The sequence below is a fragment of the Prinia subflava genome, chromosome W (assembly GCF_021018805.1).
Source record: "Prinia subflava isolate CZ2003 ecotype Zambia chromosome W, Cam_Psub_1.2, whole genome shotgun sequence".
NCBI classification, from domain to species: Eukaryota; Metazoa; Chordata; class Aves; order Passeriformes; family Cisticolidae; genus Prinia; species Prinia subflava.
The window spans coordinates 6476505-6502174 of NC_086282.1; the positions used below are offsets into that span (position 1 = coordinate 6476505).

General features: G+C 40.2%; 1 protein-coding gene and 1 long non-coding RNA gene across 2 annotated transcripts in view; one reads left to right on the top strand and one right to left on the bottom strand.

Annotated features, from left to right (window-relative positions):
- LOC134563453 (uncharacterized) overlaps window positions 1-25670 on the top strand; it is a 468018-nt gene that overhangs the window by 164041 nt on the left and 278307 nt on the right. The window lies entirely within an intron of this gene.
- LOC134563452 (glutamate receptor ionotropic, delta-2-like) overlaps window positions 1-25670 on the bottom strand; it is an 845768-nt gene that overhangs the window by 110137 nt on the left and 709961 nt on the right. Inside the window, exon 14 of the mRNA XM_063421373.1 lies at window positions 1673-1839. Coding sequence (XP_063277443.1) covers window positions 1673-1839 — 167 coding nt within the window. The remainder of the gene's footprint in view (window positions 1-1672; window positions 1840-25670) is intronic.

A 25670-nucleotide genomic window follows, 5' to 3' on the forward strand; every position in this document is an offset into this window, starting at 1 on the left:
TCAGGCCTGCACAGGCCAATGATCCAGGAGTCGCTGAAGGCAGTGTATCAGAAGAAGCTGTAACCCAGCCTTTCCATGTGCTGAATACTACGACCAAGAAGAAACTCTTACCAGAATCAGCCATAACCACTTTCTCCCTATGCCAAGAGCTATATCTAGTACATAAGCCCTGTCACAAACAGTCTCTGAGGGCACTTGGATGCATCCACCTTGACTTGCAGAGCAGCAGTGGCAGGCATGAAGAATGCAGGTGTGAGCTGTGCCATGTCGCTTGGCGTTTTCACTGTGTTTATTTAAAAAGACACAGACTGTCAAATTCCCTAAGGTCTCCCAAATTTTGTACTCAAGTTCACATAGATAAGGCTCATAAGGAGAGGATGACTTAACACCTTGACAAGCTCCTGAGAACTCTTAACAGGTGGAAGAATTTCTTCGAAAGATTAAAGGAAAGAATTCTACTCTTTTGTTTTGCATAGAGACCCCAAACAGTAGAGTGCCAGAGATTTTAAGCAGAGCCAGCCTGTTCATAGTTGGAAGATGAGAGTATTCCAGTATTTGGTAAATATTTTCCTCTAATACTCTTTGTAACATACAAAGCATATACATATTTCATTAAAATTAATTTTTTTGCTGATCCTGTGAATTTTTTTATTATGTTGCTGCTACATTAGCACAAAACTCAGAAATATCACTCCCAAAGTGGAACAGATTCAAAGAATCCAAGTCTTCTCTATTCATGCAGTAGGTGTGAGCAGAGAATGATTCCTCTGGATCTGCACAGTGTTACTTACTGGCTACTTTCTCCCCCACCACAGTCTTTGGACAAAGGCAAAGGCAACAGCCCAAATTAAGCAGATTTTGTATGTTTACCTGGCAGCCACACAACAGAAATCCCATTGCAGCAACTGCAAAATTTTGCTTCGTACACAGCAACCAGGTTGAGAGACCAGATTCATAATGAAAAAAAGGATCATGAGACTAGTTCACATCTTCTCCTAAGCACCAACTGCAGATATTACACTTTTTAAAAGTTTAGTAGGTTTTTTTTACATTTCACACACATCCTGATTTAGGAATCAATACTGGAATGAAGCACAAATACTGCAAAGGCACATTACATACAATTAATTTAGTATTTCTGATCCTAATAGAAACAGTACCAGCAGCATCTCTAGAGATGCCAGTTTTGTAGCCCAAGAGATTGATTAGTACAGGGATAAGCATCTATGCTTTTGCATACTAAGAGGGGTCTTTCCACCAAAACATCAAATGCTCTTGTTCACCCCCTTTAGTTTTCCCAAATCAGTGTCCAAATTAACTTTGTCTTTAAGAAACAGCTTCTGTAATAGAAAGGGCTGAGTTATGCTAACTCTCTATAACAAATGAAGAAACTCTTTCCTCATTTTCCCGCTAATGAAGTTGAGTTTATCTCATAAATGTCTTTCAAAAGAAACAAGAACAGTTTAAATAAGAGCAACACAAAGTGTTTTTAATGCAGTTTGTAGAAAAGTGAATAATTCAATGTCTTGGAGAAAATGAATGCGTACGCAAGAAATGAAGCGGATTGCAAATACGAGATGTTTTTCCTTTGCCGAAAATTAAATTAAAAGAAGGGTCCACAGCTGAGAGAAACCTTCCCTTAGCACCTGCTCCTCCTACTCCAAAGGCTTACCTTTGTGAGAAGATGTCTCGGTAGGGGCTTCCATGCTGCAGGGCGATCCCGTATCCTCTGTCCGTGACAGTGTTCCTGACCGTGTAGAAGGAGCACTCAGCGTCGTTGATGGCCACGTACTCCAGCACTGCCGCGTCCCACACAAAGGCGTAGTTCCCATATTTCACCTGCAGCAAACAGAGGAAAAACTCAGACTACAGACTGCCAAGTCCGGAAGGTCAGTGCACCTGGAAATGGGGCAGTTTCAGCACAGTCTGCTCTTTAAAGGAAGGGAAGTTTGGGTGCCCAACTGGTGCCAGCACCAAAGATGCCCAGACACTGGTGCCGTCAAGGGCTTGGGCTGAACACCTCGGCTGAAACTGAAGAAACGCGACCTGAAAACAATGTGCCATCAGTGACACAGTGCCATGGAGGAAATATGGACTGTCCCTTTTCAGGGAACAAAGGAAACACCACAGTCCCTTCCTCAACACTAAATTCCACATGAAATCCCCCACTGTCTTCTTTGAGCTGTAAAAATGACCATTTGGAGGGAGGGTAGGTATTCCCATGAGGAGAAGCATGGCAGGGTAGGCATGGCTATCCAGAGGGAAGACCACCGTTCAGAATGGTCCACATTTCAACCATGCTTCAAGTTGTCACAGACTTCACAAACACTCGTTTGTCTTATGGGTTCTGTGGGTAAGATCACACCAAATAGATTTTTCAGGATTACTTTTCTCAGCATGAGGCATTTTCACATATCTTCAAAGACTCACAGAACAAGATCATGTAAGCCATTTTAACTGTTTGACTAAGTCCAACCAGCTCATTACACAGAAAAAGCTTTTGAAGTAACATTTCCCCATTCATTCACATTTGAAACAAATCCAGATTTTTTTAAAAGTTAAATATATGTGATGTATACAAAATTTAAGCATTTATTCAGAAGCAAGCCTTTAAAAACAGAAACTCAGTCCATACAAATCAATCAATTTCTGCTTTCCAGATGTATCATGTTTTTCTGAAAAAACAGTAAACTCTAGGTGCTCTACCAGACCCAGATCTTTTGCTGGTTTTCTGTTTCTTTGGTCTCTGTGTGAGACCTGAAGAATCCCTCTGCTTTTTTCCTGCCCCTCTGCTTGGCTTCATTTAGCTTTTTCCCTGTGCTGTATTAGGCAACTAAGCTGTAAAACTAGGCTGAAACCATTGACTTTGTACATCTAATAGGAATAAATACGTGACAGCCAAGTGAAAAGTAAACAAAACACAAAATGGCCATGTGGGACCAGGCAATCCAGAGAGAATTCAAAACCAAGTCAGCATATCAAAGTAAGCAATGTCAGTACATCATTTAGATTAGGTTTTGACAATGTAGATTATGTTTTTAAAGACTGTTTACATATAAAAGTTACTGAAGCAAGCCACACTGTCAGCTTTCTCACAAGATGTAGTGCACAAGGAACTATTGCATTTGGGACACATTCCTTTTTACTGCAGGCCTGGCAAGGGAATATTTCCTATTTCCATCTGTAGGCATGGCAGGGGGAGGATTTGTGCAGATTTTGTAACAGAAAGGGGGCCATATTTTCTGTGGACTCCACAGGACTCGTAGGATAAAGAAAATTCTTTGCAAAGTGCACACAAACACACACACACCAGAGCAGGACTGGGCCAGTTTTAATCTTCAGGCTCTGGAAATTGTCAAAAATGTTTTTTCTCTCCTCCCAGTAGAGGTTGGAGATTTAGGTCTATCTAAACAGGCAGAGAATAAAGGACAGAAGTGAATTTGCAATTAACAAACAATACAACTTGTGTTGGGTTGTTCTGATCTTCCTACAGGCACCACTTGAGTAAGAAATAGCATGACTGAGAAAAAAGCCCTTTCTAGGAGAATTTAACAGGATAATGACTCAGACTGATAAAGGATCATGATGTGCAGAGAATAAGGGAGGGAAATAGGAGACAAAAGCAGAGGATCAGAAGTGGGCAAATGAATCCTGAAAAGGATCAGATGGACTTTCTGAACAAAAGAATTAAGGAAAAGTGAGGTTCAAAACCCAAGTAATTTTACATGTGGGACATGACCTTTTAGGTAATGGAAAGAGCAGAGGGTTATGTTTTGACACTCGATTTTGCCCTAACACACCTTTTTATCATCCTAGTGCACTGAATTCACCTAAGTGCTTGTAAGGAGACTTATCAGCTGCTCAGCTGATCAGGAAAAATTCTCTTCATTTAGCTGCCTTGCTGTAAAACAACTAACAAAGTGAATATATAAAAGTGGTAAAAGCACTTACTGTCAATAATATCTGTGATGAAGTGGTATATATAACATCCTCAGAGCAGAGCTAATATCATCACAGTTCAGGTTCCCATGAAGATATTACTTTTTATAGATAAGATCTCAGTGAGCCTCAGTTAAAGTGCATGGGGCACAAAAGTGATTGAAGAGCCAGAAGGGATCATTCCCATCATCTACCTTCAGCAGGACTGCTCCATGCATTAAAATACATCTGTTTTAGCATTTTTGCCTTATTCACTTACAAATCTGAGGAATTCAAAACCATGGAGCAAACCTAAGTTGTAATTGTCATGCTTGCAATCCCTCTCTTTAGAGAACTACTTCTTGGTCTGACATTTTTCATTACTATTCACTGTATTTATTCTTACTAGCTATTTTTTTAAATATATAAATTTCTTATGTCATTCCTAGGTATTTTTGCTCTGCAGTTCTAAATACTCACACTTTGAGGCTGACACCTTTCAATTACTGATGGATCTTTCTGTTACTTAGCTGAGCTGGATATAGCTTTCTTTAATCTCTCCTTACAAATCTATCACTTTGGCCCTCCCATTAGCAGTGACACTACTTTTGAACTGTCTTCAATTCTTAATTTTTTGCATGGGAGAAACACCTGCTTCACTAAGAGAGAATCAGTTATCTGCCAGCTCAGGAGCTATAGGATTTCCTTTTTAGCATACTCTTCTTCTGAGAATCAGTCTAAACTCCTTGCCCAGGGATCTTTCACACAGCCCAAGACTGGTTTTAGCTTAGAGGACTAAGAATAAAATTTTGCTAGAGTATAGCATAACATGAACACTGCAGGTATTTCACAGATTTGCGTCTACACTATGGAAAGAGGAGATGATGCTCTCTGTAAAAGGACAAGGGAATTTCAGAACAAAATGTCAATTAAAAACTTTTATCCTTCTCTCTCTCTCCCTCTTACCATGGGAAGCACATATTTTGCAGCTCTTCAGTAGCTATGCAGAAGACTTCTACTTTGGGTCCCAAAATCAACAACAAAAATTCCAGCTCAGTATTATGAGAAAAAGTTAAGGATTTTACATTCAGCCAATTATGGGAGCTAAATGAAAGGAGAAACTCCTTGGGAAAACAAATGGATCCTTACAACACATGTAACTCGCTACTGACAGAAGAACTTCATCCCCAACTCTGCATTTCATCATTATATTGGCCTTTTGTGTAGAGAGAACAACATTTCAGGATGGTGGTAGATCTGGATGCTGTTCACACATGGCCACGCAGCCCTGGATCACCAGGGAGGTGTTTGTAGGAGGGCAGCACATTATCATTCTGCAGCAACCCCAGCTCTCCAGTCCACCGGGGCACAGAGAACTGACATTTCACTCTCCTTTCCTGTGGCCTCCCACCTGTCATTATGGCAGAGGCTGAAAGGACTTTTCGAGTATCTGATATCTATTGTCAGAGGGGGAAAAAAACCCCAACCAACAACAAAACCAGGCAAAATTGAAACTGGTAGTTGTTCATCAGGGTGTTTTGAACTCATGTACTACAGGGATCATTAAGTAAAACTGAGAGGTGTGGTACCATACAGAAATGTTAGACTTGACTTCATGGTCCTGTGAGCAATTCTGAAGGAGTTACTGTGAAAAGGGTTCTTACACAGAACAGGAGCCATCAGCACATAGATGTTAAAATTATTTCTATAGGGCTGTTATATTTCTACTTTCTATCACTGAACACTTACAAAATTTTTCTTTGCTGAAGCTCTGGCTGTAGATATTAGCTAAAATTTATCCTGGATGATTTCATCAAAAACCCGTTGAGTTATAAGAAGAAAACATTTAAAGCCATTACACTGTTGCACATGCCCATATTTTATGCCAAGAGGGATGTGGATAGTATTTCTTGTTACAGCTAATCCACTCATGCAGAATAAGTTGAATAATGTATTTGTGTACAACTCTGGCATTCTAAAAGCACATTTCTAGGTCTAGCAAATGTTAAATTTCAGGAAAAAAATAATTCTAAGTAGACAACAACCATTTGCTGCAATTTTTCATACTTGTATTCTTGGATAATATCTTTTCTGTATTTTGAATTCCTCTATAAAAATAGAGAAATACAAAGAATCCTCATGAAAGAAAAATAATACACAATAGATTGCAGGTTAAAAAGAACTGGCAGGTTTTTTTCCTGCAGACCTCTTTTAAATATTTCATCGTACATAAAGTGTGTTAACTGCTATAAAAACAATGGAACTCATAAGGCCAAGGAATTTTAAGTTTCAACTGATTAAAACAATATTAATTTTTTAGAAGAACATCTGAAAATTATTAGATAATGCCGATGAAGCCCATTTTCTGAACACCCTGTGCCTACATTCCTGAGACACAGTGGTGGTGCTTTTTCTACTCCTTTCCATTATCAGTCAGGTGCCAACTGCCGAACACCTTTCCCTGCCTATGAAGTTGTCAGCTGTAGTATTTGTTGTATTTTAGCCAAAAACAGAAGCAGACTTCTCTGCAGCATAGCAGCAGCAGCTCCAGCTCTGACCTAAACCCAATCAAGGATGCTGATTAATTACCTGCTCTTTACAGCACTTTGAGGGTCCTGTTCTCCAAAACAGGCCATTCCACTGCAGTGACTACGGAGAGGAAAAAAACCACCATCCAATGCTGCTAGCTAGACCTATGCCCATCAGTGTGGAGCTGAGACTTTGGCATATATAAATACATAAATCAAATATTTGATACACTCTTGCCTTGTTCAACAAGTGTGCAGCAGCTACAGCCTGCAGAGTGCTGTGCTCCTCTCTACAAAACAGACTTGCCAAGGCTGCTATTACACAAGGAATGAAGGAGAGGGGAGAAAATTGAATGAACATTTGCAAATAGATGAGCGAGAGCTGGTATAGGTAATGTCAATATTGTACTCCAAAATGGGGAAAGGAAAAGATGAAATCTGAGGTAGAAGCCTAAATCTAGATTTTCAGATTGTCAGATGTTGGCAAACAGCTAGATGGCATTCACAAGAGAGGAATTTTTTTTCAGCAGAAGGGAATAAAAACACTTTCCATAATCCTGTTGCAAGAGGCCAATGAAGTTGCTGCTCATCAGACTGCAGCAGCAGTCTGTGATCTGCCTTCATAGAAATTCTTATTTGCTAATTTGTTTTCCTCCGGGGACCATGGTTTCAAGTCTTGGTTTGGTTCACAAAGGGCACAAATCTACCTGACTTCTACTTGGATCCCAGTGAAATAAAACTTTACATTTCAGCTTTGTTGAATAGACCCCACTGATTTACAAATGTAAATCTTTCCGTACATCCAAAGTACAATTTTGGCACTTCCTGCCCCACACTTGCAAGACAGCATGTGTGGCTGATCTGCATAACTTAAGACTGAAATGCAGTCATGCAATCAGGGAATCTGAATCTGACTGACAGCTCTCTGCAGTGCAAGACAGGAGCTGGATTCTTATGGTGGTATTTTAGCACAGAATAAAAATTCATATGTATATATATGTATACATATGAAACTCTATTCAGTCATCAACGCAACCAGCTACTACTACTACTACTACTACTACCACCACCTTTAATATGTGATTTTACAGGGTCTATAGAAAGTTATTTAAATTCAAGGGCCGCTATTTGAAAAACATTGAAATGTATTCTTTGTACTTATTCAAACAGAAAACTGTGGAATAGTTTCTAAAAGCATCATTGAGCCCAGAAGCAAAGAGGAGCAGGAAAATGAAACACCTGGAAGCTTAGGGAAAGAAAGAAGAGGTTAGATATCCCAGCCTCACCTCCTCTTCAGAATGAAGTTTATCTTTCATTACAGTGCCATTATCAGCTTGAATGGTATGTCTATTTGTTACATGTAAAACTTAATCAGGAAAAGCATTAATTCCTCATATGCAACTTGCCATCAATTTCTTGAGAAAAGCCTCATGATCACATGCTCACTTGTTCCACTGGGTAGACTTTATAATTCATCCAGAATAAGAATTACTCAGGTATGAGAGCTCTGTAATGAGGGGGCACCACAGTATCAGAACTTTCCCAGTGCTCAGTGCCTTCACATTTTGTCACTATAATTAAAGGTATCTTGTAAGTTAACAAGAAAGAAAATAACAATGTTGGGGGTTAGATTTGTTTCTTTTTCACTTAGAGATTTTTTTTCCCATAAGTTGCTAAGAGACTAAATACTGGGTACTTGTCTAAAACAAAAGAAGTGTCCAAAGGAGATGGCAGCACCGGGCTACACCTATTGTTTTTGGGTCTCTGGGAGTTTCCCTCAGAGAGGGGAACTCGAGTTTTGAGAGAAGTAAAGGACAGGGTTGGGGGCAGCTTCGCTCTCTTGCTCTGGGCATTGGAGAGAGAATGGCCAGGCTGCTACTTGCTGCAGGAGTTCACTGTTACCCCCCTGTGAAAAACGTGAGATGATTAATTCATGTTCTTATGATAAACTGGAAAATTATAAAGCTGTATAAATTTATATCAGGTAAAAGTCTATGTTTCAGGAGGTTTCTGCAGCAGATGGTGAAACTGACCACCCTGAAAATCAGGCGTCTCCATTCAGAAGGGAACAAAAGACTTTGCAGCCTTCTCAAGTATTGGGAGGGGACCTGTTGAGATGAGCCGGATCAGCAACTCACACCTCGGGAGCCACTTTCACAGACCATCAAGCAATATCACCCATATCTCAAACATTCATCAACTATAAGGATCCATAAAAACTGAATATTAACACGTGGACTTGGGAGGGGAGCTCTTTTTCAATCCGACCAGAGACGAATTTGGGTTTGAATAACTAACCAAGAAACAAAGGGAAGTATGGGGAAATATTGCCAGAAGCAGAATAAAGAGTATAAAAACCAAGCCTCGAACATGGCAAATTCGTGAACCCAGCTAGACACCGGCTGCCAGGTCCTGTGTCTCTGGGGTCACCCTTGGCTCAACTTTTCCCGGGAGAAATTCTGTCAAGTAAGTGTCGCTGATTGTGTGGTTCATATTGTTTTGTTTTTATTGTTTAAAATTGTTATAATTTGATTCCAAATTTTGTGATTTGAATTTTAATAAACCAAATTATTGAATTTGGCAATAAATTTGTCCTGGCGTTTATAACAATTTTGACGCCCAACAGCGGGGCCAGTTTTGAATATTCTACGGATCCCTGCTTCTGACCGGGGGGCACCCCGCCGTAAAAAGCGGCCTGGCAGAGCGGGTAAGTCCGAAAGAACGAACTGGCTTTACGAACCCAGAACCCACAACAGCGAAGGTATTAGGCATTAGGACAAGCTAGCTTGGGGGGGGGGGCTCGGGAACTCAGCAGGGGTTTTCCCCTGGAACCGCAGTATTGTTTCACTCGTAAAAATGGAAGTGCACGAAGAATCCACGCAGGAAAAGGACCGTAAGTATAGCGTGGTTGAGTGGGGTGACCAAGTGCTTGAGAACGTGTATGTGCGTGTGAGTGTGTGTGAATGAGACGTGATTTATCACGAAGCGAGAGCGGACCTTAAGGTCGCGTTTCCGCTGCTCCCGCGAGGGACATGGCCGACCGACGGGGAAGCGATTGGAACGCATGATATTTCGCTTCGTGTGTGAGTGTTACCCGACGGGGTGTGGGGGTCACCAGGGGTCCTGGAGGAAAGAGGACGTCCCTTTTTGAGATCGGGGACGAGTAAGCCTTCTTGACCGCGACCGAGTAGGGTCCGTCAATTTTTTCGGTGGCGGTTACAGAGCCCCGCGGTTAACCAAACATCCACGGAACGGTCATCCGTTGGATCATTAAGTTAACGGCACCGAGTTTGGAAACTCGGGATTTAATTTTTTAGTATCCCATAACTTCTGTGCCACGGGGAGTATGGGATCGGATCTCAGTAGAGATCGGGAGGATTCCTTAAGGGAAACCTCAGCGGGGGCTGCTCTTGAAATCCCTCGGAAAAGTCCATTAGGAAAGTTGTTGCAAGGTTGGCAAGAATGCCCAATTAGGAGAGGAGCATCTAAAGATCGGATGATTTATTTGTGTATGAATGTTTGGGGAGGAAAGGAGATAGGACCTAATCTTATATGGCCTGTGTTTGGTACTTTTGACGAATGGGCGTGGGAAGCTCTGTGGGAACATGTAGCGAAGAAGAAAAGGAGAGAATTTGAGGAACTGGCATATGTTCTGTTATGGTATGGGGTACGAGTAAAGCTGTATTCTGAGGAAAGGGAAACACGGAATGAACTGGACTACGGGATAAACTTCTCTCACGGCTCGGTGGCCCACATCCTGTCAGCCCCTACCCCTACCCCTTCCTCCTCCCCGGCCTTCTCAGGGGCAGTGTTAGCACTGCCATCCGAGACCCATGTGGAGCCCCGAGCTCAGCGGCCACTCCAGAAACCTCCCTCCCGCTCAAGGAGATTCCCGAGAGGGAATCCTGCCCCCGTTTCTGGTCCTGACCCCGCACCTCGGCCACCGACGCTAAACTATAGAGAAAAAGAGAAGAAGGGTAAGAAAAACGAAGGGCGGAAGAATAAACCAGACAGGTATACACCAGTTAGAGCCCTGGCTAAAACCAGGACCCCCGAAGGAGATCTTGAAGAACCCGGGAGGGATTCAGGGTGGGACAGTTGGTGTGAGAGCAAGAACGGCCCGGGAGGAAAAATGGGGAAAAAGAAGCATTCCCGTAAGAAATTTAAGCTAGACAGTAGAGCAAAACAGAAATTACCAAAGGTGAATTGGAATGCATTAGAGAATAACTAGTGGTGTTGGGAAGCGTGCAAATTAGAAATGCGAGAATTCACGCAAGTCTGCAAAAGGAAAAAAGATAGAAAAAGGAATTAAAAGGAATCTTGCTTACTCTTTTCCTTGGTAGTGGTAGATCTTTTACTTCAGGCTGAATACATTTTGGAGGCTCCCTAGAGTTGTGTATTTTGCTTTAAAGGGTTTTTTTTCTCCTGGACGAGATCGGCGGAGTTTTTTTAGGGAAAGGAACGAAACCCGCTCCCTTCCCCCCCCCCGCAAGCGGCAGGGCGAGTCAGTCCATGGTTGCCGGGAGACGAAGGAAAGCGGCAGTTTTAAAGTGACTAGACGAGGCTGCCCGGGGCAGAAAACCGCCCTGTAAGGCGAAATAGGAAGCAAAAATGGATAAAAGTATTGAGAGAAGAGACCAAGAATGAGAGCTATACTTATGCGTGGGAAATACCTAGGTGTTTGTTCTTGAAAAGCTGAAAATATATCTTCCTTTTGGTTGCCTGTCTACTGCATATGAGGATTTTGTGCAAATAAAAATGTTGATAGTATGGTGGATGTAGTTCGTCTATGTTTGAAACAATTGCTACATTTTGAATTCGGACTGTTAGCTTGAGCAGGAATATGGCATTTGTGTTGGCAGACAGTGTATTGCAAGGGTTTTGTGTGTTTAAGTTTTTCTTTCAAAAGGTTGAAGCATGTGGCCGGTGGAGTCCAAATTAAAGCGGCTGTTGAGAGGCAGGAAACTAAATCTTTCTGTCGAGATAGTGTTAGAATGGTAATTGGAGTCAGGATTCTAGTATTAAGTTGGGAAAGTGGTATAATTCTCTGTGTTGGTAGTTACAGGATTTTTCTTTATTCTTTGCAGTTCCTATTCTGTATGTATTTTATCTAATTGGGAACCGGGATTCTTAATTTTAATTACTGACTCCTTAGAAGGAGATGGTTTGTGTTGTCCCTTTGATATTATGTCTTCTTACTTGCTCCTCAGTTTGGAGGATGTGAACCTTGAGGTTGCCCTGGTGCCTGTGTTTTCAGGGGTGGAGAGTAAGTGATGTATGAGGCAGCATTTTGTCACCAGTGTTAAGTTTGGTCGGTGTTTGCTTGTGGTCCTTCGAGCCATGTATTTAGGTTTAATAATACGCAAGAATGGATAGCAAATACAGGAGCTTTGCTTTGGGAATTAGACATAAGTTAACTCGAGTTGCTTGTTAAAAGAGGCTAAGTTTGTGAAGTTTTTTTTGGACTGAGGTAAAAAGCAGTAGTGTTAATGTTCTGACAATTGCACTAGATAAAGCTGTCTGATTACCGGGGCCTGAAGTTTACAGTGACTCCTGGCTTTGGAAAACTTTTCTGAGTCTTAAGTTCCGAATTTAAGTAATGCATGGTTTATTACAGAGTATTTTGATGCATTTTAACCATAGCTTTTGATGCCTTCCATCTAAAACAGATGAGTTAGTCTTGCTACTTTATTCACTTCTTTTGATAAAAACTGAAGAAAGCTCAGACCCGCAATAAGTTAGAAGTGCCTGAGGCGATGCCATTTTTATATTGCTGCCAGTATTGTTCTTATAGCATCTGTATATGTCTAGAATATTCTATAAGTGGTAAAGGAATAAGTTCTGCTATTTGTAATATCATTTTCTTCTATTTAGTGTGCCTTGTTTTTTCTATGTCTTGTTAAAATACTCCCCCAGGATTATGGGTGAGGTCTTAAGTTTTTCTTTTAATTTGTATTAGGTACAAATGTTGCTTAAAGGTTATCCCTCATTAAGTTGTCCTGCTCACTGATTGTTTGAATTGGCTCCCTGTCGAAGTGGTCACTTCAGCTATTACTGCAGATTGTATCTTGCCGCGCTGGGTAGGGGTCTGAAATATAAATTTGTAGTTCAGTTAATTAGCAGTAGTGCAGACTCATTGCACTGAGACTGCAGAAACTGAGGGAAGATGTGTGTAACCTTAAACTGCTGGTGTCTAAAAACGTTGCAGGATACGGGGTTTTATGAATGTTTGTCTGTATACCAAATCACTCTGAATGTGCTGAGTTTGGTTCTTGAAATAAGCCCAAATTGTTTGTGCTTGTCTATGATTTTTTTAAACTGATTTTTTCTTTAAAAAGCTAAAACCTGTGTTAATGCTATGGGATTTGGAGTAGTCTTAGTGTTTATTGTTTACTCGCTATATATCCAGTGGACATTGTCAGAAGTATTGGTAGAATGTAAAAAGAATTGTTTGTATGTTTCAGTATAAACCTCGTTTAATAAGAAGTAAAATTCTCTTTCTGTTAATTTTAATTTTTCCCTGTAACAGTACAAAAAAAAGAGGATTTTTTTTGAATTTTGTATTGAGTTCTTTAAATTCTAGATAAGGAATTAAATCATTCTTGTGTGAAAAGAAGATTTTGAGTCGTATGAAGAATTGTAAATTATTCTGTATAAAGGGGATGAGTGAATTATGAGCTAGAAAACTCATTCAAATATTCAGATTGTCTGAATAATAGTCGTAGCATGTTTTCTTCCTGTAAGGTATTTCCGGAGATTTTTCAAAAAGTACGGTTAAAATTAAACTTGCATTATACCTAGATCTGAATTGATAAATTTAATTTGAAGCCAGCTGTGAGAGAGCTTCAAGATGTTAATTTATAAAATCAGATAGATTCTGGAAAAAGAGGGGGTTTTTTCATGTGACAAAGGTGTAGTCTGTGCTAACCCCTCAGTTTTGGAGGGTTCCCCTGTTTTGTTTTTAACAGGTGTTAGTACGGAAGAACATCAGGAAGGGTGAATCCGGAGCTCCAGAAATTTAAAGAGAAGGAACTCCACCCCCAGGATATCAGATACAAATGGCAGAAGAAATATCCATTCGCTGCTCTGAACCTGGATGCCCCTGCAATCCATATATCCATTTCAAATGCAATTATTGTCTTGAAATTTGGGTGGTGCACTGCAAGTGGGGGTGGAGGCCGCTGGGGTTATGCCACAGGTGTTCTGAGGAAGAACAGACTCTGACTATGCAATTCTTAGACTGTACCACACGTTTGGGATTGATAGAACCAGATTATCCCGGGTGGTATTCAATATACGAAAAAAGGGGTTAAAGGGAAAATTGGATCTAAAGGCCCAAGTGTTAGCCACTGAGTGCCGTGTGTGGCAGAGCCGGTAAAGTTATCTTGGTGGGGAGCTTGTAAAAGGAGATATGCCGTCCGAACCACCCCGAGGGTCCGAGCAGAGAGCCCCTGCTGTCGTGAAGAGAAAAACTTCTCCGTTGTTCGGTTGCAACCCGACAGACACTGGGCCAGACAGAGGGAAGCTCCTGCGGATCACTCTAGGGAGTGTGAACCAGGCTGTGCGCTCGGTGAAGGGCCAGCCCTGTGACATATGGCTCCTCCAAAAAGTTACCCCTGTTAAGACACAAGTAACTGGCTGGCACTCAAAGGCAGTCAGGGACATGGGAATTGGAAAGAGAAGAAAAGCAGAAAAGGCAAACATGGTTCAGGAATCGCTGGTCAGGTGTTTCTCCAAGGAATGAGAAACTCAAGAGAGGAATTTTAAGTAGATTTAAAGAAAAATCTAAAATGATGACGATGCGAACATGAATTAAATGGTTAACAAAAGAAAAGAAATGGGGGAATTGTGAAAAACGTGAGATGATTAATTCATGTTCTTATGATAAACTGGAAAATTATAAAGCTGTATAAATTTATATCAGGTAAAAGTCTATGTTTCAGGAGGTTTCTGCAGCAGATGGTGAAACTGACCACCCTGAAAATCAGGCGTCTCCATTCAGAAGGGAACAAAAGACTTTGCAGCCTTCTCAAGTATTGGGAGGGGACCTGTTGAGATGAGCCGGATCAGCAACTCACACCTCGGGAGCCACTTTCACAGACCATCAAGCAATATCACCCATATCTCAAACATTCATCAACTATAAGGATCCATAAAAACTGAATATTAACACGTGGACTTGGGAGGGGAGCTCTTTTTCAATCCGACCAGAGATGAATTTGGGTTTGAATAACTAACCAAGAAACAAAGGGAAGTATGGGGAAATATTGCCAGAAGCAGAATAAAGAGTATAAAAACCAAGCCTCGAACATGGCAAATTCGTGAACCCAGCTAGACACCGGCTGCCAGGTCCTGTGTCTCTGGGGTCACCCTTGGCTCAACTTTTCCCGGGAGAAATTCTGTCAAGTAAGTGTCGCTGATTGTGTGGTTCATATTGTTTTGTTTTTATTGTTTAAAATTGTTATAATTTGATTCCAAATTTTGTGATTTGAATTTTAATAAACCAAATTATTGAATTTGGCAATAAATTTGTCCTGGCGTTTATAACACCCCCCATCTGGTCTTGGAAAATTGACCACCGTCTGCTCGTGTACACCGGAACCCTGAGCTCGCCTCCTCCTGCCCGGCTGGGCCGGCCCTGTCCCACCACCGCCGCTGTTCCTTCGGCACTGCTTTGAGGCTTTCCACTACTCTGTAGCCCTGCACTGCCCTGCCAGTACATCCCTGCCATTCCAGCTACCACCAACAGAGCTTCTGATCTCATCCACCAGCCCGGGATTTTTCTACCTCTCCAGCTTGGTGCTGTGAAAATGTGAAATGATTAATTCATGTTCTTATGGTAAAATGAAAAACTATAAAATTGTATAAATGTGTATTGGGTAAAGTATATGTTTTAGGAGACCTTGTAGCAGATGGTGAAACTAACAACCCTGAAAAAGCAGGCGCCACCATTCAGAAAGGAACAAAGGATTTACGGGAAAACCTGCAGCCTTCTCGAGTACCTTGAGGAGACTCATCAAGATAAGGTGGCCCAGCGATCCACACCTTAGTTGACACCTTCACAGACCATCAAGAACTATCATCCATATCTCGATCATTCATCAACCATAAGGATCTAGAGAAATTGGACATTAACATATGAACTGAGAAAAGAACTCTTTTCATCCTGGTCAGGGAAACTCTTGAATTTGTAAAGCTAGTCGGGAAACAAAGGGAAATATGGGGAAATATTGCCGAGGGCAGAATAAAGTGTATAAAAACCAAGCCCCGAACCGGGCAAATTTGTAAACCGTTGGGGGAGATAGCAGACTGCCAGGTTCTGTATCTCACGGTTCACCCTTGGCATTTTCCCGGGAAAAAGACTGTCAAGTGTTTCCGCTGTTGGTGGGTTTATCGAAATTCTGTAATTCGATCTTTATTAATAAACCAAATTATTATTTTAATTGGAATATCGTATTGGCATTTATAACAGTGCTCTCAGAGTCCCAAGACATCAGACTGCCCCGGGCTTTGTGAAACCAAAGCCCCTCGAGGTTCTTGGTTCTGTTTATTATTAATGCTTAGTTGTTATTGTTTATTTGCCTTGTTAGACACACTAATAAAGGACCGTTATTCCTACCCCCAAACCTCTGCCTGAAAGCCCCTTTAGTTTTCTAAATTATAATAATTTGGAGAGAGGGGATTTGAATTCTCCATCCCAAGGGGGGTCCTGCCCCTCCCTAGCAGACACCTGTCTTTCAAACCAAGACAAACAAGCAGAGCAAAACAGTGGAAGCCAATTGAAGGTTCATTTCTGAGGGTGATGGGAGTACAGAGGCAGCTGCTTCTTCAGGTGATCACAGCAAAGCATTAAAAAACCAGCAGATCATGCTGATCACTGACATGCAGCTGAACCACAGGTTTGCTAGAGCAAACCTTAATTTCAGATGGAAGAGACACAGAAGAAAAAAAATAAAACTCAGCAAAGCAGGCCTTTGAAAGTTAAAGAAGCAATATCTTTTTTTATTATGCCAGCTTCTCACTTATTTTTTGACAACTAAGTGCTGCAGATAGCAATGCATATTATTTTAGGAGCATCACTAGTGAAGGTCATATACAGAAATCATATGAAAGCACTTCAGAAAATTTGATCTGTGGTAACCAAGTGGCAGTCTCAATAATGAGGCAAATTTAAACCAAATGTTGCTAAAATGATTCCCCTCTTCTGATAAATTAATATTTTTGTGACAGTTAATTCCCAATAAAAGAACATTTAAATGAGGAAATGGGTCAATACTCTTCATTTAGGTAAAAAAATAATTTGTGGATTAAAGTACTATGAAGAAGTTAAACAGAGGTGAATATAGAAAAGCAATATTCCTTTTTATATTAAATCAATCCAGTATGATGCTCACTGAAGGGTTCTTGTCCCTCTGCTTTAGAATAGAAGCCTAACTGGAATTCTTGGGCAGATTCCTTTTTCAAAGACATACTTACTGAATACCAACTGCAAGGAGAGAAAAATCATTAAAAGTACAAAAACTACTCATCAAAACTATTCATGAGTTGAAAAGGAACTTTAACCACAAGAAAAATCTTTGCAAAACTATCAGCGATACTGAAAAATTCTTCAGTAAAAACTAATTTGAAATAGTACTTTCATTTTAGAAACTTATTTTTAAAAAACTGATGTCACCCTGTTTTTTGTTAATTTTCTTAGCCTTCTGAGTGATTATTTTATTGGAGTCAGATTCTCTTACTTCTAACAGTTTCTTAATGTAAAAATAGCTCTGTTTACCTAACGGTTGTTTCTTGTTTACATTCCTTTTTGGAGGAGGAGAAAAATTGATTGACTGTCTGTTTGACCAGTGTGGTTGGAGGGGTCATGATCCTATCCTCCAATTCACAACTGGTGCCAAAAAATGTATAAATATGAAAGAAAGTAAAGTTCTGCCCCTTCTTTCCTGCTGGGACATCTGGGAGTCGTGTGGTTCTTTCGTGTCCAACTGTGTCAAACTGACTTATCTTTCAGTGTTTTATATTCCTTGTACATGAGCCCTGACCACTTTTCTAGTGGTAATAGGATTCAATATGTCCCACTACTCACACAAAAGAATTTAACTACCTTCTTCAGAACCATTGTATTCTTCTGTTTTTGATAAGCATCTCCTGCCCAGATATGGAAGGAGCCTTCTTGGTTGAGACACAGTATCTTGAAGCTTCAAAAGAAAAGCTCCCCAGCCCCTCTTTTCTCCCTCTCTGAAATTCCACTGCACAGCAATTTTGCATGTTTTCCCTCATTCTGTTAACCTGCAGGAGACAGGAAGCACTAACTGCTTGCAACCTGCACAAGCTTGAGCGTGCAGGAACAGGTTTGCATCATGAAGCTCAGTGCTTCCACATCAGTTTGCTTGCATACAGACTTTGGTTGCCTCAAAAGCCTCCTCTTCCTCTGGAAAACCTGCATGAAACCACTTCTCTGGCAGTGAATCTTCCACCTAAGTGCAGCAGATCATCTGGCCATGGAAAGAAGGAAACTGAGATTTGTCCCCACCCCTTCAGGTTTCTACCTTTCAGCAACACCTGGCATTCCCTTTCTCTGAGAGCTCAATAAAGGCTGCCATAGGGTGTCTAAGCATTTCTTTCAGAAGACTGTAAGTTCAGGCTGCAGCACAGGTTGGTTCTTAATGCCACCACACCATCCCTGGTCACTGGCTTGGTCAGGTCTTTAGAGACCCCACTGCTGAATGCATTTTGATTCTTGCAAGAAGGTGTTTTGAACCCACAAGGAAAGGAAAACATTACAGATTTGAGCTATGAAAGTTTTATTTTTCTTTTGCAGTTTAGGACCCATGGAAGACATCAGGAGCTGTAGTAGGGGGAAGAAGACCAGTGCAGTCAGATTTTTTACTCAGTTCAGGCTGCCTTCTTGCTATCACCATGCAGAGAACTGAAAAGATGACACGACACAACACAACAACTTGTCACATAAAGTCCCTGTGAGTCTTGAAGCTAGCTCCTGTCTACTGCCCTGCCTGCAGCCAGCCTACAGCCCACACCTGCAGTCACAAACTAGGAAGTCAAACCCCTCACACAAAACAGTGAATACAAAGAATGCTGCTAGAGTCACTCACAATGCACAGCCAGGGCTGCCAGGCAGAGCAAGGCCAGGTAAAGGAGCAGGCACCCAAGTTCTGTATGTGCAGAGGTAAATAAAGATGTAAACAGTGTCCAGAAGGAGTTTCAAGTTCAGAAAGCACCCAAAACAGTGCAACAGCTCCTGAGCACTCTCCATAGCCATCCAGGGATTTAATTTTTACTGCTACTCTAATTTCAGGTGATAGCTGGGCTTTTGCATCTTTACAGAGGGAAATACTTACAGCCTTTGCCTTCAAATGTACACAGAGCAGTTCATCTCTGGCCACAGACATTTCCACTTATCCAATGCTGTAACATTCATTTGGCACACTTTTGTAAATCATAAATGCAGTGCAAGTCACACACTTCCCTTATATTTGCTTCTAATTCAACCTGACCTGCCCACACCATAGCTCAGGTGCCAGAAATCAGTTACAGATGACAGAACTGAGAAACAGCTGCCAAATATCAACTAAAAATAAATAAATTACTGAAAAACAATCACTTGTGCTTGAGGAGTCATTCAGGACCAGTTTCATGAAAGATTTTTAACCCTTTCTTTCTCCAGAAACAGGAATCAACAGAAATTCCTACGTGGGACATTTGAAACAAATTCAGAGATGAAACGTTAAACACAGAACTTTTGCTTGGTGGAAGTGACAGGTTGAGCTGGACAGAAATTAGTTATTTTCCTGCACAAGGAATTTCAAGATTTTTAATTAAGGAAAAATATCACAAAATTTGGGACCAAAAGCAGTAAAAAAAAATCCAACTGGAGAATAATTTATTCCAAAATGTTGACTTCAATCCCTGCAATGGATTAACATTTCAAAATAAAAAAAAATTTGATCAAAAAGAGGTCATAGCTGAATATGAAAATACCCTATGATGACATGTTGACAATTTTAGTGCTTTTGGAGCTACACAATATTTTATAAAAATACCTCCTTCCTTACAGTTTCAGTTTCAATTATGATTATATTCCAGTGAACAAATCCCTAATGATAATTCACTCTGGTTTACTGGAGCCATGTTTTTAGACATCTGATAAAAATCTAAATATGTATAAATATAAACAACAAGCAATTGTGTTTCCTGTTCCATTCTTGATTTCCTGCAAGTATAATAAATCATGGAAACTTATGTCTCTTTATGTGTTGCCTAAGCCTGTCAGATTCAAACTTGGACAAAATATGCTGAGAAATCTGATTATATCATAAACAAGGATAGTTTTTTGGTAAACATGCATTACAATTAGTCACCCAGTCTTACTTATTTTCTTAATTTGAATTTGATGTGTATATCCTATGTCACTGAGTATACAAATAGAATACAATTGGGTTAAAATCAACTACTTGCTCTAGTCCTACAACATTAATAAAAATGCCAGCCAAGGTATTTTTGAGATGAGTGATGAGAAAAGTAAAGTACTTTTGAAGGAGAAAAATATTTCATCATGGAGATACAATGTAATCAGAGCTTATTTGCCATTTTAAAGTGGGCATTTCAGCTAGAATTAGAAACATCAACTGAGATTTTCTTTGTTGAACAATGCACTTGCAAATCAGGTATTTGTGCATGCCGTGGGAATATCTATACTGCTGTTGCTTGCTAGTTACATTTATATCACAACCTAACTAAAAAATAACTTCTCTTACAGGACTCTCCCATGAGAAAGACAGTGTGTTGGACACATATATACTAAATGCAGGGAAGAACTGCAGTTTTTCTCTGGCTTTCAAAAAATTAGATACTGCATTGCACAGGGACACGTGAGCTGCCAGAACAGTGGCAAGTGTGGAGAAAGGCCTTAAAGACTGCTAAAGCAGAAAAACATTAATTTACTTGCCCAGTTCTATACTATTGGTGTGCTCCTTGTTCCTTCAGCATGGATTTTTAAATGGAAAATGATGAACACAATTTTTTTCTTCACTAGTTAAGGCATACTAAAGGATGCTACAAAGCTTCTGACACACTGGTGGTAAGTGCCTGACCAAGTTTTCAGGAAAAGCAGCTGCATGTCTGCATCTGTACAACCAGCCTTGCAGCTGTGCAGTGCTCTGTGTGCAGATACAGCTCCTTTCTGTGTGCAGCTCTATTAAAATATTGCACTGCACACATGTGGGCTCTTCTTCTGAAAATATCCCTTCAGACACAAAAGGAAAACACAATCCCTACAAATCGACATCTATGTCACGTCCAATATTGTATCCTTGTTGCTACATCACTCATGTTAAATTTTAGGAAAAACTAATTTGCAAGATGTAGATAAGAAAGCAGAGTAAATACAATGCCAGAAAAATATATTCCCTTTATTTTATGGATGACATATCTATGAAGAGCATATTATATTGTAGCTGAAGAAGATAAAACCACAATAATATTTTCTCGTCTCTTTTAAAATTTCTTTTGAGTTGCATTTATTCCTTTTTGTCATATTTCAAATTATTTAGAGTTGAATAATGCAAGTACAATGGGAATCTGAGGCCCAATACAGGCATCTACATTTGGCAGCTAGTGAGTAACTAATAGTCAGTTCAATGGGCTTACTATGTACCTACACGGTACACACACCAGAACTTAGCTCTAGCAATGTATGAGCTGAATGAATGATATAAATCACAGACTGTAAAAATATGACAACAGCACAATAATAATAATAAAAAAAATAAATCTACCGATTGAGAACAACATGATAAAGGTGAGATCAAAACTGCAATTTATGCAAGACTTGTCATGGAGTGCTAGAAATTCCTCATAGTTTAAAAATTTTATGGAGTAGTAATAACTAAAATATACTGAAAGCTGTATAGGAGTGCATATATAAGTCCTGAAAGGATATAGTACAATTTGATGCAGTATCAGTCCTAAAGTCTACCATGTGAAACTCTATGGGGACAGAATAAATTCCACCATACCGTGGATTACTATTACAAAGAAATTCAAAACAAACCTTCTGTAAGCTTCTCTGTTATTTGGTTGTGATTTGTCTTCCTTCAGCTAGGAATGGATCTGGATGTGATATAATGTTATGTTAAATAATTCTTGCTGTCATGAGATTTCACCTTTGCAACTCTGTTCACAAGGTTTGCAGCAGCCCAGTCAGCTTCCAGTCGGTGGATGGAAATACAAATTGAGTTGAAGTCTACCACTGACTGTTTTCAATGGATGCCAAATTTGAGCTAAAGATTTTTCATGTTGGATGTAGGGAGAAATTAACTTTGAAGGTATGAGAAAGGGTGTGGTAGAAAGAGAGAGAAAACATTTAATGGGATGTTTAAGGAAGGTGGAGAAGCCAGCTGATTAGAGGCTGAATTGGGAAATTCAAGATCTTGAAAAGCAGGACACTAGTTTGGGAAGAGAGAGGTACTGCAAGAAGCGAAGCAAAATCCATCAGATACAACAAATTTATGTGTTCTTCAGCTGCATGCTTGGCTGATATTTCCACTACACTAAACTTCATTTAAATTTTTCAGAATCACTAAAGTGTCTAAAAAAGGGTAAAGATGCTCAACACCGGACATGAGAGGATGTATTCAGAAGTACAATTCTCTAACTCAAGATTGCTATAGGCATCTATCAGAAGACAAAATACTACTCGGAGTATTTTCCACAACTGTTGTAATTCACAAACATATGCTATATGTCATTATATTAGGCAGAATTTTGGTATGAGCACTTTTGAATTACTTCTGGATTTGCCTAGTTTGATTCTCTTCTGAAATCTTGTATTTTTCTGCTTTGCTGTGTTCCATCTGCTGCTCACTTTGTTATATCTGAAACAATTTAATGATAACTCTAATCACGAATAAGATACTTTTTAAAGAAAACCAGCTCCTTCATTTAGCTTTCAGCACAGCCATAGCATAATCAAAGATATTCAGTTTAATAACAGCATAATCTGAAGGACTGGAAGCACTTTGCAAACATTCATTAACCAATGTTCACGTTCTCCTTTTGCAAGGAAACATTCCTGCTTTTGCTGTTTACACCTGCCCAATGTGCACCTACATTGTTGAGTGTTGCCTCCTGACTATGCTGTGAAACACAACATTTGGACTCCAAGAGATTCATACAACTTGAGAGTAAAGAAATGACTTGAGAAAAATTTTAGCACTTGAGGCCAAAATTTTAATCCTGAAGATACTGCTGCTGATAACCACCTAATATTTTTCATGCCAAATTCTGCTTTTGAGCATGCAGTAGCTGTGGGCCTCCCCTCTCTGAGGGATGAGCAGACTGGTGTCCTCTCGTACCAATTCTCAGTGAAAACCCAGGAATGAGGTGACAGGGTGCTTGTGCCCACTGAGAGGCCCAGTCCAGCAGCTTTCAAGTGCATACTTGAATGCCACATAAAAAACAACCATGCTCAGAACTCCTGTCAGGTGTGAAACAAAATGTAAAGGTTTTCAAACTTGAGTTTGTCACATTTTTCTGACCATATGCAGTTTAGAAAGCCAGGCCATGCCATTTCTCCAGGCTGGGGGACACAAAGTATGGTTTTCAGTGTCTTCCACAGGTAACAAATTCAGACCATTTTGGACCAAGTTATGTTGCAGTACCTTGGATCAATCACAAGACATGTCCTGGCCATCAATATTTTATAAAAGTATAAGAGTATTAAAGAACTGCATCCAGGACTGAATGGAATATTGAAAAGAAACTTAGAGGTTCCCTGGGAATTTGTATAAGAGAGAATCAGGGACAAGACTCACTAATGGGAAGGTGCCATGTCCTAGATTTGTTTGCTTACAGGGTGAAAATCGCTAGAAAAGTATTTGTCTTTATTTTGACTGGGATGGTTAATTTTCTTCACAGTAGCTAGAGTGGGGTATGTTTTGGATTTGTGCTGCAAACAGTGCCAATAGCACAGGGATATTTTCATTATTGCTGAACAGAGCTTACTCAGTGTCAAGATTTTTTTTTCTGCTCCTCCCACCACCCCACCAGCGAGGAGGCTGGGGGTGTGTGACGAGTTGGGAGGGGGCACAGCTGGTACAGCTAGCCCAAGGATAGCCCACACCATGTGACATCATGCTGGGCATATAGAGCCGGGGGAAGGAGGGGGGAACATTCAGAGTGATGGCATTTGCCTTCCCAAGTACCTATTACACGTGAACCCTGCATTCCTGGGGATGGCTGGACACCTGCCACCCTGCGGGAAGTGGTGAATGGATTCCATGTTTTGCTTTGATTGCTTGGGTGGCTTCCTCTTTACTTATTAAACTGTCTTCATCTCAAGCCATGAGTTTTCTCACTTTCACTCTGCTGATTCTCTCCCCTATCCTGAAATGAGGGGAAGTGACAGAGTGGCTCTGTGGGGCTGTGATGCTGGCTGGGGTTAAACCATGTCTGCATTACAAGGAAATCCTGGTCTGAGGTCAGAGAGATAAAACAACACAATCTTCTACCCTTTGATTGATGCTATGACCAGAACACTTACAGAATTTTATAATACAGCTGCTTATCTACTGGGTTTTTCATTACAGATGCATTGTGTTTTACACTCATCTTGATACAGCCCCTGGGATTGATATCTCTCCCTCTCTTACATTCAGTGGGGAATGGGGTCTGTTTTATTTGATTAAATAGCCCTTCTGCAAACAGCCATAAACACCAATCAGCCCTCATGCAGCAGGAAAGCTTTAGAGTTGGGGATAGTAAACAACTCTCTCCTGCCATTGTAATTCAGGAAGGGAGTTCTGGAGCCTATTAAGAGCAGTTATTTCATGCAAAAGAATAGAAGAATGATATGTGATTACAGCCTGGTTAAAATGCTTCTTAAAATACTCCACGTGTCACTTTAATCCTCTCTTCCCATAGCTTGGTTCTTGAAAAGAAACTCATTTATTGTAGTCACATTTTCAAACTGGACAACTCTGCCTCCGAATTCAAATGCAAGAAGACATAAACTGCTTGATGGCAATTTAACTAAAGAGCATAAATGGTGGGAAAAAAACAATTATAACTATTCCTCAGCCTAAGGAAACATTCTGCTTATTTAACAGAAGTTCAGCTTTATTTTTAATTGACACACTTCAGGAAAGCCCATGTGCCTACCTGGCAATAAGGATGGCAAAGCAAAGCATCCCCAAGAGCCTCTGAGCACATCGTGACACCAGACAGTGGTGCAGCCTGACAACCTGTGCAGAGGAGACTTTCTGCTTACTGTTATTATCCTTTGAACAAATAACCCTCTACTTCCCAACCTCAGGATTTTGTTGGCATGGGTATGGTTTAATCCCACAAAAGGTAATCATAGGTTCTGGTATGCCTCTGAACAATTACTTTTGTATAACAACTGTCCAGTTTGAACCACTTGTTCTGCTGCAAACTGGTCCTCTCTCCTCTCTCCCTCCTTAAACACAACATATTTTTTTCTCCTAACACTGTGAATAAATGAGTAAGTTGAATTGATTGAAATAAATCAGTAAAATAATATGTTCCAACAAAATGTAGTCTTACTCGAATATTTCCCACTATATATATTGAAATGATCATCAAAAAGCAGCCAGCAGCAAAAATCTGCTTGGTCTCTTGTCTCCCAGACCAGACTTGTTTTCAGATTAGATATTAGAGATCTTTCTGGCTGTAAAACCTCTATGTCCAATCAAATGCATACAGGTATTTAGAAGCACAGACCTGGAGTTTGTAAAACAACCACCATTTTAGGGATGCATAGAGTTCCTCTTTTCTATTTGAAAAATTACACTTTTTTGTGTTTTATTTCTCTCCATGGTATATTAAACTCTCCTGTTTTGAGACTAGAGTGACTTTAAGGGCAATCATCTGTTTTAATTATATCTTCTGATACTTAGAGGCTTAAAACTTATACATGTTAGAGATTAGAAAGGTTGATTTTCCCAAGTATTCTGCTAGTGCTTTTTAGTTTGCAATTTAATTTTCCTGTGCCATTCTTATTACTTCACTAGCATGTCATTGCCTACCAATATGTTTATTAATGTATTGACTATTCATGGATGATGAAAAAAATTGCTGTTGGAGCAGATGCAGGCTGTCCTCATCTATCTATTTTTTCTTTTCTATGACTTCCAGCTATAAGTATTAGAAGGAAAAAATTCTGAATCATTTAATGAGGAACTACCA